Below are 17,284 nucleotides of genomic sequence, written 5' to 3' on the forward strand. Positions count from 1 at the left end.
CCATAACTTAGGAGACGTTCACACTGGAAAATCAGATATCAACCAGCACATGGGTGCAGCACTGCTGGCTTTGTAATGTTTGGGGCTCTGTGCAGTTACTGTGCCGGGAGAGGTTGGAAATGAGCTCACCACTCTCCATTCCCTTTTTTACTCCCTGCAATGAAGTATGTGAGAAATACTGATGCCAAGTTTCCCACGGAGACATCAGGCACAGAGGGATGGAGAGATGCATATGCTGGCAAATATTCTTAGAGGTGAATGAATATATGTTCACAAAATCCCTTGCTCTCACACACCTAGGATCTTCCTTTCCTTTCCCTGTGGACTTTAAAGGAGTCAAAGCCTCATTTTCTTTCTTTTCCTAATTCTGCTCCTCCCGACACTCCTTTTCCCCAATGCTTAATTTTTGTATCCATCTTTTATTTTTCCTTTCCAGGACTCCACTGGGAACAGCGCAGGGCAGAGCAGTCGGGAGGGAGATCTGGGAAAGGCAGCTGCAGGCACTCAGTAACCTCTGCCAGAGAAGTCCTTCAACGTGTGCCAGATTAATTCCAGACTGATTAATATCCCCAGATTAATTCTAGACTGATTAATAATTTCTGGAAGGCAGTGGAGAGAGTGCTTTTGTGCTCAAATGAGGGCAATTGACTATCAGAATACCTGAGCTAGCCGTAGGTGAATAGCAAGTTAAGACAGACCATGTGCAGGAGTCCCCTTACCCTTCTGGAGCAGCACTACTGGGCCAGGCAAGATACCTAAGGATACCCGGTGGCATCTGTTCTTAGACACCTAGGAAGGAGTTGCAGATAACCACCTCACAAGGGAAAGAAGTCCTCAGTACAGTGAAAAATGATGTCCTGCAGCCAAGATATACTCTTCTGAAAAATCATTTTAGGCAAAGACAGCAGAACGGAAACAGGCAAGAAACCAATGACCGCGCTTTCATAAAGCATTTATTTTTTTATTTGAAAACATTATTACAGGCATTACATTGCCACAGCCAGTCCATATAGGTGCATGCAAATATCAAAATGGAGAAAGGTTTGTTCAGCTTTTCAATGCAGGATTTGGGGTTGGGATTTTGTTTGCCTGGTTTTGGTTTTGGTTCATACTTCCATCTGCAGTGTCAAGATTAGTGTGCTTTATTATGGCATTTAACAATAAAATCCTACCCATGGGGTAAAATTTTTATTTGTAGCTAGCTCAGGAATACTAAATGGTTTTAAAAAAAGGAAAGAAAATGATACTACACGCTTGTCAAAATGTTAATAGCACAAGTTAGCAATCTCTACACTATACATTGAAACTTCTTCTTATGACACAGTGGTGCAAAATTTTCAATTGCTTGGTCTATTGTTGTGTGTTTTGAAACTTTATAGCTGGAACAAAGACAAGGTCTGTTTCCCAGTGAAGGTTTTCATCCAGTAGCAGAAAATTACATCAGTCTTACTAAGGGCTGCCCAGAGCCAGCACTATAACAGAGGTTCAGTTTGTTCAGGCAAGGAGCTACACAGAGCTAGAGACGTCCTACGCAACACGGAGAGTAGCTGCCGGTTAGATAGCTGAGCCTTTGCTGGTGTGTACTGAGGTCTCCCACTGCAGAGAACAAGCAGGCAGAAGTAACGTTTTCCTTCACAAGACCCCAGTTTTTCAGTCAACATAGTTACTTGTAAAGCTATACTACTGTTTTCCTTTGAGGTCCATCCAGCACTAACATACCAGTGCTAATCTGAGTATCCGCCTTGTTTATCAGGAAACACAGGCAGCCCCGCTTTGCACATCAAACTCCTGAGCAAGTAGCACAGGGGATGGTGGCTGGTCACAGAGTCACACTGAGACATTCTTGACTTATTCCAGTACAACAGAGCCTTTTAAAAGAGCCTACTAAAATCGCTTCAGGTGACACCTCTCAACCACCCAGGGGGATTGCAAACCTTTGTAAAGAAAAACTCCCAGCCCAGTGACTCGGCTGGGAGATGCCTCCTGCCCAGCTGTTTCAGAAAAGACTCTAACAAACATCTACAAGTTAGTGTAAAAAAAATGAGGAGGGGGAAGCCGAAGGACTACAAACATTTGGCTTAAAAATAAATACTAATACCAAAATTAATCAAAATAGTTATGCAAAAGGAAGGAACTGTAAACATGAAACACACATACACACAATCCTCAAGGTTCTCAGACCAACACAGGGACTAACGTTCAGAGAAAGGTATTTAATTGGTACAAAAGGTAGCAAAAAAGACTGAGATGACAGGTGCCCACCAGTGCGCCTCCAGGTACCTGAGGGAGCTGTGGTGGTTGTAATCAGAGCCCCTGCTCCTGGGCAATGTATGAAATCCACCTCAAGTCGAAGCTCTCACAGGGCTTGACCCAAGGATCTTACCCTGAAGTATCATGTAATCTCTCGTGTGATTTTTTTTTTTTTTTTTAAATTTAGACTTTCCTTAATATCCCCAGAATATGGACTCTGTTTTCCTGTGGGGATCTGGTTCTGTTTTGTTGTTTGGGTATTTTTTTGTTCTAATCCTCAATGGTTTAAGAAAAAAAGTTTGGAAACATGAGCACTAAAAAGATTAAATAAACAGAAGGCAGGGAAAAAAAAAATCATACATTTGTTAGTTTAGTACCAAGCCATTTTAACCAAAGCTTTTGAGATGGCTTTGGGCATGATTTGGCAATACTGCAGAACCTTCCCTCAGATGCATCAGGATCATGGCAGACAACCTAAACACAGCGGGAAAGAAATCACTTCTTCTTCTCCACAGCAAGAGTAAGATACAACATACTTCTGCTGTTCAACAGCATTTTGCCATTTGCCACTTCATGTATATTATGCATATATACACTTCTCCCAGTCTGCTTCAGGGAAGTTCCTTCTATATTAAAGCAGAACAGGTCTATAAAAGATGAATGTTACCTCAGCAGAAATTCATCCTGCTTGGTTGAACTGTGTGACCTTTCTAATCTCCAGAGTACAGATTGATTTTTTTCTTCTTTTTTTTTAAATAGAAATAGGTAAGTGAAGGCCTACATTTTCACTTGAGACAGTCTTTTCCAGCAGAATAACATTCAAATCAAATTCACCTTCTATGCCCACAAGCAAAATATTCATCAACTGTGCTGTAAACTCCATTCTCAAATACAATGAATGTATACACGCGTTTACAGCACTATTATGTTCTTCTTAAACTCCTTCCTCCTGAAGATCCTGAAGCATTTTAAAATAACTTGGTCCCATAGCACCCCTGTGAGGTAGGTAAAATATCATTATTCCCGTATATACAGATTGGGAAACTCAGCCACACAGAAGGTAAGTCATGCCCAAGGATCATGCAAAGATGTGGCAGATCTGTGAATAAAACCAAGATCTCCTAGATGCCTCACCTATCTGTTAGACATAAGATCATCCCTTCTTCCTTAATTTTAAATTAAAAATAGATTAAGGATATTGAAATAATGATTCCCTTTTATTTGGCTCCCAGAATAGCAAACATACAGGCAAAGATGGATTTTTGATGGTGATGATTAAGATTTCCCCAGTTCTGATAAGGCTCCTGAGACAGAAGTACAGTTGTGTACAGAAGCATGGAGCACACCCTTACTGTTTTCATATGTCCCCAGGAATGTAAGAAAACTGCTGAATTCTTCTGCTCATCTCATAGTTAATAAAAATAGGTGGCTGCACCCTGCTGGTATTAATGCCTTGGCACTACTGCAGCAACACCAGCAGATGGTCCAGTTTTTCTGCTCATGAATTTCTCACTTAATCTTCCTGATTTTTACAATTTGTGGGTTTTGGTAAAAAACTGACACATTTCTAAATAGCTGTCATTAGAATAATGAACCACAGGAGACTAAGCAAACTGGAACAGCAGAAGGCGCCCTCAATGCACTGAGTATCTAAAATAAGTGCCCTGATCCACACGATATGTCATCTTACCATGGAGAGGTACAATACATAGGAAACTAGAAAATGTGTTTTTCTTTTTACAGATTAAAATTTAAAAAGTAAGAAATCTTTGTTAAGCCACGACTGCAGAGAAACTAACTCCCTGTTAGTTTCTAACTAACCTGATGCAGAACCTCAACCACTAGGAAATCTGCCATGGATCATAGAGAGGTCAATGCTTGAGTACTTCACTTCTGCAAATATAGAAAGGCTAAAATGCTCGCCTTATACCTATTCCTAGAATAGAGACGGATATTTTAAGTTGTCCCTTCTCCGGATTCATGGAACAGATTACCTAGAAAGGGCAACTAGACAGATAGCACAGATGAACTCATTGTATTTTCCTCACCAAATCCAAGGTGCTAGCAAAAATGTGTCAGGCTGCTGCTATCATGACTAAGCCATCTGTTTTGTGCAAACAAACAAATCTTAGAGAGAAATTAACAGTGACCGCACAAAGTGTATTTGCTGTAAAAAGGCGTTTTTTTCCACAACTGGTGTGGCTTAGGCATAATATCATTCAGTGGGTGCAGAAACACCCTTCTATGAATTTCTTTTTGTAATTTAATCTTATATATTGAATATCTTTCACAGGTAGGTTGACACTAACTGATTCATACACAGCAGTTTGTATTGCAAACATGCTGCTCATATCATAAACGAGGGATGGCATCTCCTTGCAATGAACACCCTGTAACAATTAATTTGTGTTTTTATGAGCTTTCATTATTTGCTACCTTGCAGCTCACCAGTGTAACTGCACCCGGTAAATACCTTTCTCTATGTACAATACAGAGATAATGGATATACGAGCTCCACTGTCAGTAGGTGATCAACAGCCCTGGGTTTAAGCAACTCTAACGTGAGGCTCCTCTTCTGTCTCCTGCCCCAGGCTGGTGTATGTCACCGAAGGCTCCAGCTGGCCAGTGGCTGGCAGGTCTACAACAGGTCCTGAAGGGTTTCGAAACTGCTTGTACACCCGAGGATCCTGGGCTACGTAGGTGGACGTGGAGGAGTAGAGCATCAGCCCAACAAGGATAGTGAAGAATGACAACAAGTAAAGTCCTGAAAACTAAGCAGAAATAAGAGTACAGTCATTAGACACATCACCAGTCACCCTGTGTTCATCAAGACGCACAGATGGGGTAGGTACAGATCCTTGTTTTGGCATGCACTGCACACAACAAACTCCCTATCACTTCGATGTTGACTTTTTATGGGAATGACTCTTTGAAGGTTGATTTACTCCCATCAGTTCCCCTGTCCTCCATAACCAAGAGCTAATTGGTGCCGTCCCGTGGGCCAGGCATATTAAGTCCCAGGTGGGACTTGGGAAAGCTGGGTTGTGGTCAAAGATCCAAAACTGATTTTGTCGTGGTTTTAAACAAGCCAATTACTTCTCTTAGTCCAAGTTTCTCTAGCTCCAGTGTTGAGGTACCGTCATCTAAAAATGTCTGACAGGTAGTGAACAAATCTGATGTTAATTACAGCTAAACCATATGTCTATGAAGTATAACATGCTGTTGGTAATATAAAAATATAATCAAATAAACATTTCAATAAGCATTTACAACATATATACACTTAAAATATATTTTAATGAAGGCATTTTAAAAGCCTGCCTGCAGCTTCTCTTGCTTGTGAATCGAAAGTACATGTACATAGTACATAGTACTTAGTACATAGAAAATGTAATGTGGGTTTGGACAGGATGAACTTCTGCTGTGAAACATGCTTTGGGTTGACACCATAAGGTTTGAAAGCACATATGGAGGGCAGTTAACTGAAAGCTCAAGTACACGTATTTTGGCACAGCTTCACTAGATCAGAGGTCAGACTGAATTTTCAGACATATGCAGACTCGTGTCTGGACTAAAAATACAACACAAAGAACCTTCTTGGCAATCTGTTAGTCCTTTCAGATAAAACTAAAGGCAAGGGCAGGGTTTCAAAATCAAAGACCCTTGGATATTAGCTTCAGATACTGTGTTCTTGCTACAAGGGGCACAAAAATGGCTTTAAGCCCATATGACTTGTCTCCTGATTCTAGACTACAAGCTATTTCTTCATGCATGCCGTGTGGGAGAAACCATGAACGACAAATTGCATAGACAGCTTGTTGGGGATATAACTGATTTGTATTCAGTGAGACTTTCAGAAGTGCCTGTATTCTGCAACTTTTAGGAATCTGTACTTGAGCACTATGAACTAGTTGCAACCTGTTACTAGCTTCTTCATGAGGTACTTGACTAGTTTACAGGAAGGTGTCTGCAAATCTGTTTTTCAGTCATGACTGACTCTGTCTTGATGGATGCTCCATTTGTTTCCTCTGGATCCCTTTACCATGGCACAAAATGAACAGACTGAACTATATTATCTTGGAAGTTTTTGAACAATTCCGTTTTTTATACTTAAAGAAATCATCATTGTGGAGAAAACAAATTTTACTTAAGCTGGCTTTGTAGTGATGTTAATTTGTTACCATTTCATAAACCTACAAAACCTCCATCCAGCTTCCTGTCTGAGGAAGCATTTGGCCTTTTTACAGAATCCTCAGTATCTTTGAAAGCTTTGGACATGTAACCCATGTTTCCCACATCCAGTATGCATGTTTCAGAGGGAAAACAACAAAATGGGGAAAGCTTAAAACATGTAAGAAGGATTAGAGGGTAGAAACAGTTCTCCTTTTCATCAGCTATTAATTGTTTTTTTGCAGGTGTGTCACCAGGTCCTCAGGTATTGTCTGGCAGTACAATTTGATGAAGCCATCCAGCTGTCCCACCAGTCACAAAGACAGTGTTGAGCCTCACCCTGCAGCTGCTGAAGGATTCCTTCCATCTGACACAGGTCTGATAGAACTGTTTAGGCTTAGATCTCCCCCAGGTGGCAATCAAACCCAAGTCCATAATTTCAAAGCAGCTTCCAGTTCATTTCTCCCCTCCATTTACAGTTCAGTTTTGCTGTCTGCACTTTCTTCCCCCCTTTCACCTTGCATTTAAACTTGAGTATCACTTGGCAACAGTGAGGCTGGCTAAGCTCAAGCAAAACTCAGGAGCCAAATACATTCAATTTCCCATCCCTAGTTTCCCACTATCCCTCATTCCCACCTTATGCTTGAATTTCTCACCCCAGACAGCCAGTTGGCTTGCTCTACTGCATAGCCAGAGTGCCAGCCAGATTTGTGATTGCCTTGTGTCCTGTTGTGAGGAATCTGAGGGGCTTCCAGCAGCTAAATGTACTCTTTTTCTTGCTCTAGGAGTTGCCCAGACAAAATCAATTCACTTTCACTTTGGTTCGTCACTCCAGCTCTACCATATCCCCCTCCTCCTGACCATCCCTCTCATTCCTCTCTCAGGGGCTTCGTGCCAGCAGGGTCTTTTGCCATCCTAGTGTCCTCCCTCATGGCAGATCTCCAGCCTGGGAGAAAGGGTTTGGACATAGCTTGGGGAAATCTGAACAAAGGTCTGTGAATCATTTGTCTTTGGTATCTGTGCACAGCTAGTCCAAAAAAGACCTGGATCCTGACAGCACTATGACAGTTCCATCTTTATCTTCCTTAGAAACAAGGTTCAGGCTGAATTGCTTTCTGCAGCAGCTCTCTGACACATTGAAGTAGAAGGGTAGTTAGTAAGGTTAATATAGGAACATATGCCGCAGGTATATGAGAAATCTGTTTTTTGTCAATACCCTGTCAGACTGATTCAAAACCCTTTGAAATCAATGGGCATTTTCCTCCTATTAAAACAGCAGTGACTCCACTAGTGTGATGGCAAGATGCAGACAGAGTTTTCCAAATTCAAAATCTGTTGTAAGGAACACACTGTACTGTGTTCCTCAGACTCTAGCTGAAATACTTGTATTTTATTGAAGATAGGATTTCCAGGCACACTGTACTGCTGTCTATATGTAGGTTTTGGAGGATTTTTTTATCTTGACCTGCAAACCTCATCCACTGAGATTCACTATTAAGAGACAGAAAAAAGAAACACATTCAAAACCAGCAAAAGAGCTATTCCTAAAAAATGAAGTGAGGGAAGATCATTTTTCATTGCTACTCTCTACACAACTGCAGGCTCTCAGGAAGTGTATAATTCTTCTCTCTGGCTAAAATGCTACTTGAGAATATTGTCCTTCATTTTTCTGACTTATCTCTTGCTTTCTACAGAAATGCATATCCGCTAAGAAAAAATATTTTTAAAATATCCAGATTGGTATGTCTCTCCAAGTCCTTCTTTCTTCCATGCTAAACAGGATAACTGCAAGCTATTCAAAGAGTAACATGATCAGAAACTGTTTAGCTCAGATTAGCTAATGAGTGTCACACACACTAAACAACATAAAAACCAACTCATGTTTCTGTATCATTAAACAGTTTCACTACAGATTTTGTATCTACACATATAGGTACATATGTACATCAGCTTGCTTATCGTGAAGCTTATTGAGAGACCAGATGACTTTGTCATTAGTTCAATGATCTAACACTCTTGAGTCCTGGGTATGACTTTTAACCACTGAATTTCTTTTGTGAATCACAATGACTTTAGAGGACTCTCAGTTTCTTACCTATTTAAAAGAGATAATAACACTTGGTTACCGAATAAAGATGAGTTTACAGAATAAAAATGGGAAATAGGGATATCATCCTCTGAGGACAAGGCAAAGATCTCATTTGCAAAGTGCCTTACTTACAGCATTTCAGATTTCATCACTAATGTGAAAAGCATCTGCCAAAGCTTACTGAGTAGTCAAATGAAACAGTTAAATCAGCCCTACAGCTCTCACAATGTCTGCTCTGCTCTGATATCTGGGTGTCTATAACTGCTTTCACAACCACTAGTATTCAATATGGATCACATAATGATATTTACAAACATTAAAAATTTAGGAAAATGCAAAAAAATGCCTTTTCTAGACATTATCAGCACCTGTGGTGAAAATTTCTTACACTAAACCACCATTAACTATCAGCATTTAAGAGGCACATTTTAGGTGCCTGTCAATTTGCAGATAGACATACAAAGCAAAACCTAGACAAATGCATCATGATAACATGTCTAACAAGATTTGCTCAGTCTATCAAAACAAGCACTGATTCTGGGTGAGTGGATGTTTTTGGTGTTTATCTAAGAGATGTTCCTTAGGGACCCAGTAGCTGAATGCATTTGCCAAGTCAGGCTTAGTAGAAGAGCTAATGGCACCTGATGGCTTAGTTGCAGGAATAGGGGTCTTGCTCCTCCCTCCAGCATGCGCTTGCAAAACCCCACCAGAAAACCAGTACTGTTCAGCTGACCACAGAAAATATATGGTGGAATCACTCTGACTTTCTGTTATCCATGCGCAAATTCTTCGACATTAGAAAAGAACCCAGACATACCTGCAGTGCTACATACAAGTGTGGATGAAGTTTACAAAACAAAATGTAGCTTATATACAGTATTTTTGTTGTAAGTGAATCAAAATTACACATTTTGGGAGTAAGTCAAGCATCACAAGATTCCTAAAATAAAGCAGATGAACATAAAGGCAGCTGAAAACTTAGGATCCTTAAAAATCCATAACAAACTGTTAAAACTTTCAAAATTTACTCCCTACTGCTTTTTATCTTTTTCTTCTTATTATCTCTCCATGTGAAATCTGTCTTTCATACATCCTTAAATCATTATGGGTAAAACACTTTTTCCTCTCTAAAACTCTTACGCTTTAAAGTAACCCACTTAGAAAGGTGGGTGCAAAAGAAACTTGTTGATGGGGAACAAAGAGTGCATCTGATTTCATTATCTTGAATAGTGATTAGACAGTAACAGTAGAAGAAGAAATAGAAAGAAAAATGGTTTAAAAGACAGTAAATTTCTGCCTGGGTCTGGAGAGAGCGAGTCATTCTTCAGTACACAGATCACGAATTTAGAAGGGAAAGCCTGAAGAAAGGGCATGGAAGAATCACTGTATCATACCTAGGAAATACTATGCTGACTGACTGACTGACTGACTGACTCCTGACAAGGGAAGCCGCAGACAAGTATTTATGACTGTCACAGATGTCCATGTCCATGTTACCGCCGACACTGGGGCAAAACAATATCCAAAGTGACAAAACAAGACAGATATGAGTCTGCAAAAAAAGCCTACACAGACAAAGAAACTCAATGATTTGATAATTTTGGTTTTTCGCTCAGCCATCATGATAGTGATCATGACCATTATTACAATGGTTATGAAAATCCAAATTCTCTTTAACTCAGCCCATTGAACTGGAAATAGTTGCAGGAGCAGACTATTGGAGCTGCCGCACTCCAGTTCCATTTGTATTTCAAAACAGCAGCCGCAGACTGAATCTCTTGGCAGATAATATGAACCCCAGTTCCTAGCCTATGGCAACCCAACTGTGCTTTTTATGAGTTTAAAAGGATTTTTTTTTATAGTATTAACTGAAAATTTATAATTGTCATGTTTCATATGTTCAGTGATAAAGCATGAAATGGAATAACCACCTTTTTCTCTACCTTATCTGGGAATTCTCCACATTTTGACAAAAATGCATAAAGAAATCAGGTCTATTAACTCAAGTTTTAAATCTCAGAGAAAAGTGATCTCCTTAGAATCCCATTGATGAAGAAAGGGAAAAATGTACACATGAGGTGGAATTCACGAAGTCCCCTATTTCTGTTGACACCCTCCATGCTCTCCAGACAGGCAGTTCCCTCCACCATCTTATTCCCCTCGGTAGGTCTGTGCAGTGCAATGAGCTTCTTTGTTTTCCAGATTAATTTAGTTTGTAGCATATGCTGCACAGCCCATCAAAGTTAAGGCCAATAGGGGTTCCTTTGCTGACTTACGGCTTTTTCCCCTGGGTAATTTCACACATGAATACCTGAGCAGTCTGAGTGAAGGGACTTAAAATCAAATTTCTCTCATTATCTTTTATATAGCAAACAGACGTTTCCACTTGGTTTGATAAACTGATCAAGAGGCTGAGCTTCTTTCCATAGTTTTCTATTTTTACTCCCAATATAGCAAATGAAGTTCACTGTGACCAACTGCAGAAGCTGTGCTGTGGGATGCACACACTCTCCAGCCACCAGCAGTACCAGAATGGGTGAGAGCTCTGAGAGCTATGAATTCACACAGCGCTTTCACTTGCATAGCTGGATATTACAGCCCTGTTACTTTATTAATAGGAATGGGACCCAGCATCCTAGTCATAGCTCATAGTGCTCTCTGATGACTCCCTCCAATCAGACCCGTGAGGATCTGACCTAGTCTGTCTTACATTGGGACTGTGACTCAAACTATTGCTGACTATTTTTGTTCCAGCCTATGAGTAAGATGTCCATTTGGGAATCAGGGTTTGACCTGCTCTTTGTGAAGAGAATGAGCTGCTGGTTCAGTCTCAACTGCTGCTGTCTACCTTCAGGGGTGAGAGATAAAGACCTGACTGTTGACTGATCACTGATACGAGGTGGAAGTTATGGGCAGAGTATTTCTCAGAAGTACACAGACATCTTTTCAAACATACTATAGAACTAAGCTCTAGGCAGCTGATGATACGTCTTTGTTATCAACAGAAATTGGAGCAACCACCAACAGTAAAACACCATATTTTGTAACCTCAAATGGCCCCACACACTGGAAAACTGTGAGTTTTCCAGACTGTATTTGAACAGATAAAACTAATCCACCTGAACCTATATATGTCCTGCCAGATCTCTGAGATTTTTAATCTGGAGATCTCCAAAGGGACCCAAACCACTGACATACAGTTTAGCATTCCTTCTCAGCTCATCAACTGCTGAAGCTGGAATGCCTGACCAGAAGTGTTGGTTCTCTTTCTGAGAAGGGTACCAAGGGGTGCTGAACAGCTTCAGAAATGATGATAACTTCTGGGCAGCAAGTCAGTCCACTACCAGCAGAATTGCATTATCTTCACACTTTAATTACCTCCAGCTACTTCTTAGGCAAACCATGAGTATACAGTCTAAAGTGGTGACTTACAGTCCTATCTTGCCCTCTGAAATCAGCTGGGATGCAAAGTGAAATGCGTAGCTAGTTCTTCCACATCTTTGATCATCACTAGATGAAGGAGGCTTGACTTATAGGCATGTCTCAACACATCACTGTTGCTCATGACAGCCAGAACCCAAAGCAAGAAGTGTCTTGCCTGAACACCAGTGAAAACCTGATACTGGTCTCACTGCCATTTGGTGAAAACAGAGAAGTCAAAGGAAGCATTTCCTGTCATTTCATGCATGGCAGAAAGGCCATACTCCTCATTTCCTGATGCCTGATTGCACCCTCAATATGAAATAACTCAGATGAAATACTACCCATTACTATTGCTTATACTGAATTGCAAATGTTGCGTGGAAACCATGATGTGAAGGAATTATGTGACACATTTTCTGTATTTTCCTGTTGATTCTGAAAGATCCTGTTCTACTGCTTGAATGTTTTACTATAGGAAAAACCTAATGATCAATGCTTTCAGTCATACAGCATCACTCTCTTTTCCAGTTCTTGCATGGTATTTGCTGGTGGGCACAGTTTAACTGGTAAGACAGTGGTGAGTGGGAAAGTCCTAAGTTTCCTTACCTCTTAGATACTGAGGTTACCTACACGGGAGAAAAATGAGGAGGGGTTACTGGAAAACTGTCACTACAAATTCTGTTAAAATTTGGGAAACTTAATGGATTTCCTGGAATTCATTGGTGGAATAAAACAAACTTACGGAGAAAACTGATAGCATTTTGAGAGAAATCTCTGAGGCTGACATATGCAGCTCTAAGGCAAATATTGTTTTTGCACAAATCTGCATGATTTCATGCTTCTCAAATGGTATCATTATTAAAAAATAATAATAGGCTGTCCTTTCTGAATACATGCCTTTTAGGGCAAAATGTTTGTGTGAAATGGTTTCTCTTCCTTTCCTGAGTGCCAGGGAGATGGGAATGCTGCTTTCTCTTTTGTTTCCCTTTGTCACCTCTGATATCAGACGAGGAGAAAAAAACGAGCCTGTGTTCAGTACCCCTGCAGTACCAGCAGTCTGTCTAATTAAAAAGTGTAAGGTAGAATGAGTCCTGCAATCTGTTTTAATCTTATCTGTGTAGGAAAGAGATTTTTATGTGACGTTAAAACATTTATATTACATTACTCTAATTTTCTGTGAGCATCCTTACTGTGGGATAAGAGGGTTCCATTTCTAGTTACTTTATATCAATCACTTGGCAAGACAGTGGTAAAGCACTTGTCCTTTAAATGTCCTTAATATAAAAAAGAGAGGCACAACAGAAAAGCTTATAAAATCAATTTTGCCTCCCCCCTTTTACCTTTCCAAATTCTTTGTTGGTTTGCTCTATCAGCTGCCAGTTGCCATGTGTCTTTTTGCTTTTGTGTTAAGTATTTAACATAGTAGCAGCTGTCTGCTGTATTTGATTCTGTATTACTGTATATAAGGCTAATTGTGTTCAGTGTGTTCAAAACCAAGGTTACTCTGTCAAGGCTATGGAGCTGATAAGAGAAAAAGCTCTGTTTGGCCTTCTTGAGCTGACCAAAAAATTCTGTTGCTACCGCTGCAAAGTGCTGTCCTGAGGTGGTAAGTTGTCCTGTCCTATGGCAGTAGCACTTCTCCATCAATACCAGAAATACCTAGACAGACTTATTTTGAAACAGCTTTGTCACAGTCGTGCTCAAATTCTTCCCATCTGTTGCCACAGACACTACCTTGCACTCTGTGCTTCACAGCATTTCTCAATGTCAGCCAGTTCTTGTCAACTGATTTTTTTAATTCTTCTTCCTACTGAAGCACTGAGGGTGCCAAATCTATTACTACAGTCACTATACAAGACTGGTCTTCAGATCAACTCTTTGGGACCTCCATCAGTTATTTCTCTCTCAGCACTCTGCCTTGCCTTTTATCCTCATTAGCTAGTTTCTCACCTAGTTTCCAATCTTTACAGCACTAATCCTGTCCTTTATCTTAACTGATAATTTTCTATGATGCACTGTTCAAAAGCCTTACAGATTAGATCTACCGTTTGACTTTTGTCTACAAATTTCTGTTAAATTATCAGACAGACATCACATTTAGACTGGATTATTTTTCTTTTGTGAACCAAGTTGCATTTTATCCAATTTTCCATTTACCTCCATGTCCCTAATTATTCCTCCTGGTGTCTACTTCTGCTTTTAGTTTATCGCCTACTTCACATAAAATTATTCCAACTGTCTATATTCATAAACTTTGAAGTATTCAGACTATTGTGTTCTGTTTCTACCTCTGATCTAGTAACTTCCATTTCTATTAAACATTGTGTATTGTCTCCATATTTAACTCTCATCCTTACTGAAAATGACAGAAGGTCCCACTCTTGTTTTGGTACCAAGCTAGAGGTTGTTTAATTTTGGCTTCCACTGTCTTTGCATATTGAAACTAGTTCTTCTCTTCATATACGAGAACTTCTTGCTGTTTGTTTCACTTTCTTCTTCATTGCCAAGCTTGGTTAATCTTTTACAGTAATTCAACTTTACACCATTTCTTTTTCACCTGCGCAGTATTACCTTTCTTTGGTGATTATTTTTATTCCTTGTTTTCTCTCTATTTATTTCTAACAACCTTTTAAATGGTTTGTCCAGTTGCATGTGGAGCTCCACCCTACAAGTTGTCCTATTGTCCTTAAGATATAAAATTCAGACTACTTTCAGTAAAAGCTATTACAAATCTTCTTCAGACCCATTATGAGCCTTTTAAACACTCTTGCTTGCTAAACTTATCACATTTAGGTCAGTGGGAATAATTCCAGAAGTTTACTCCAGCTAAAGAAGTTGCTTGTCAGCAGTGCTGATGACAAGCATCTATCCCTTATCATGGGTTTGAACCCTACTGCTTAGATTGAAAGCATGTAAAAGCAACATCTGACTGATGTTTTGTCTGCCTGTTAATCCATTCCTCCATTTTGGTAGGAAATAGAAGCTCATGTGGATGCTTTAACCCTGTATGTCTGTAGCATCCATTGATTTGGCTGGTAAGAGGCACAACTGCAGTAAGGACTTCAATCCAGTCAGTTAACCAAAACAGATTTTATAAACCACATGGACAGCAGACATAGTTCTTAGCACACTTCCTAAATATTTTACCTTCTTTTCTGGTCACTTCTGGAAATAAAGACACACTCAATTCCATAAGAAATCTCCAAATTTATAATGGAGCTATTGCATTTAACCCTTACCATTTTCTTTCAAAGATGATTCTATCTACATCTCTGAGGAACTTCTAGCCTTTGTGTCCATATGCTAAGGTGGAAACATAATCCAATTTGAAGAATCACAATTTGAAAATCTTCACAGTGTTTCAGTTACTTAACCTTGTTTAAGCTTTTGAATGCAGCTGCTGCTTTGCTAATTCATGACTTTTTTTCTTTTGTCTGTCTCCTTTGGCTTGCAAATTATTGCTGAGGTATGTAAGTCAACACATTCATTGTACTCCCTTGTCTTCAAAAGTATGATTGTTTTCTTGGGAAATGCTGAGGTTCTCATTTAATTTTTTTTTCTCCACAAGTATTTATGAAACAGCCTCTTGGTCTTTGTGTTCATATTCATTGAGCATCATTTAGAAAAACTATGTTGTCACAAGCTCTTTTAATAGGATGTCTTTCTGTCTACACTTTTTCTTGTAATAAAGAAAAAGGCAGTTACTTTTTACAATATATTTTGCTTTCTGCAGTTAATTGAATCCACTTTCTTGTTCTTTGATGTTATAAATTTTTATTGCTCTGCTTCCCCAAATTTCCTTTTTCAGCCAATACTCATCAGTATCTTTAAAACTGATATGTTTTTGTTGAAGATTTATCATTCAAGAGTTAATTACTTCCAACAACAGAAGATTTCCCCTAATATGTCTGCACTCTAATACTAGGTAGGAATTATAAGCACCTCACCTTTACCTTCCATGACTGTCCATTTTTTTTTCCAAAATACCATTTATTTCCTTCAGAGTGTAAGAATTAAACTTCATGATGTACTCTGTGGTATATTTAAGAGATCTCTGAACAACTTTTTCCTTATACTGGAACACAAAACTAATTGAAACAAGGTAATGTGAGATGACTGTTACTCATTTCCAAGTGCTTAAAACCGATTGTTATGACACTCAGCTTTCTGAATATCTTTAAGTTCATAATATCAAATCATTAACCCCAAATGAAAATGATTGACAGATGGAAGCCATATGCTAAACATAAGGATATCATTGCATATTCCAGTACAATGCTGTTGCCTCCCTTTTGCTGCCCTACTGCTCATGTGTCTGAAGTGTTGTTGAGCCTGGGAGCAGAAGTGGGGACAGAAGAGACTAGTGGGATCCACTCGTCTGACTGCAGACAGCTGTGACTTCAAATTACATACAAAATGAAACAGCATCCTGAATTACTAACACACCCACTACCTTTACCCCAATTCCATAATAATTTCTCACTAGTTACATAAATTTAGTATTTTAACACTTCAGCTACGCAGGAAGATTTGATACTGAGACATAAAAAGTTTTGTTTCAAAATTTACACACAATAAAAATGGGTGTGTATGTGTTTCCTTTTCCTTTGGAGTATCCTGTTTTGATTATTAGGCATTTCCAACAAAAATGCAATTTGCTAGAAAACTTTGAATCAGTTCTGTTGTGTGCAGTCTTTTAACATGAGACCAAAGGAAAAAAATACCAAGCTAAAAGCATTGAAAAGAACCTAAAAACCTTGACATTTATGATGAGCTAGTGTCTGAAAAAATATATTTGAAATTGAAGCTTTTATCATAACTTTTGCAATACAAATGCCACATCATTTACACTCTTTTTGATGACTTCCAAACAGTAAGTATCCCTGTTTCACTGTTCATGCTTTGCAACTAATGAATCTATTGCAAGATAGCACTGTGAAAGGAAAAGACATCCTTTTAACAATGCAGTATTTTCAAAAAGCTGCCATATCTGTGCTGTGATGTTAAAAATCTGTCAGGCTGTGCAACATCTTGGTGGGAGACATTTAATTTTCCGGTTTCTACTCTTTTCTGTCATTTTACTTCACAGCTTTTTTATTGTATAGTATCCTGCATCATTACACAAAGGGTGAGTGGATGGGGCCCTTTTTGTCACAGGAATTCAAGAGAGACCAAACACACCTAACTCCTTTCCACCTCAAGACAGATCCTTAAATATATACACCTAACTATTTTCTAATTAACTATAATTTGGAAGAGGAAATTCAAATAACTAACTAATGAAATAAATAAAAAAATGTGAAAAAGCTTTTAAAATGCTGCTTCGATGAAAGGCATGCAGACAGTACAGCT

At 39.2% G+C, this 17,284-nt stretch overlaps 1 protein-coding gene across 1 annotated transcript in view; it reads right to left on the reverse strand.

The window, feature by feature from the left end:
• Nucleotides 1–935: 935 nt before the first annotated feature.
• The window catches only part of SLC35F1 (solute carrier family 35 member F1), a 237,384-nt gene continuing 221,035 nt past the window's right edge, over nt 936–17,284 (reverse strand). The window contains exon 8 of the mRNA XM_064649684.1: nt 936–5,021. Within this exon, the coding sequence (XP_064505754.1) occupies nt 4,797–5,021 (225 nt within the window). The 3' untranslated portion in view covers nt 936–4,796. The remainder of the gene's footprint in view (nt 5,022–17,284) is intronic.

Source organism: Pseudopipra pipra, chromosome 3 (genome assembly GCF_036250125.1).
Source record: "Pseudopipra pipra isolate bDixPip1 chromosome 3, bDixPip1.hap1, whole genome shotgun sequence".
NCBI lineage: Eukaryota > Metazoa > Chordata > Aves > Passeriformes > Pipridae > Pseudopipra > Pseudopipra pipra.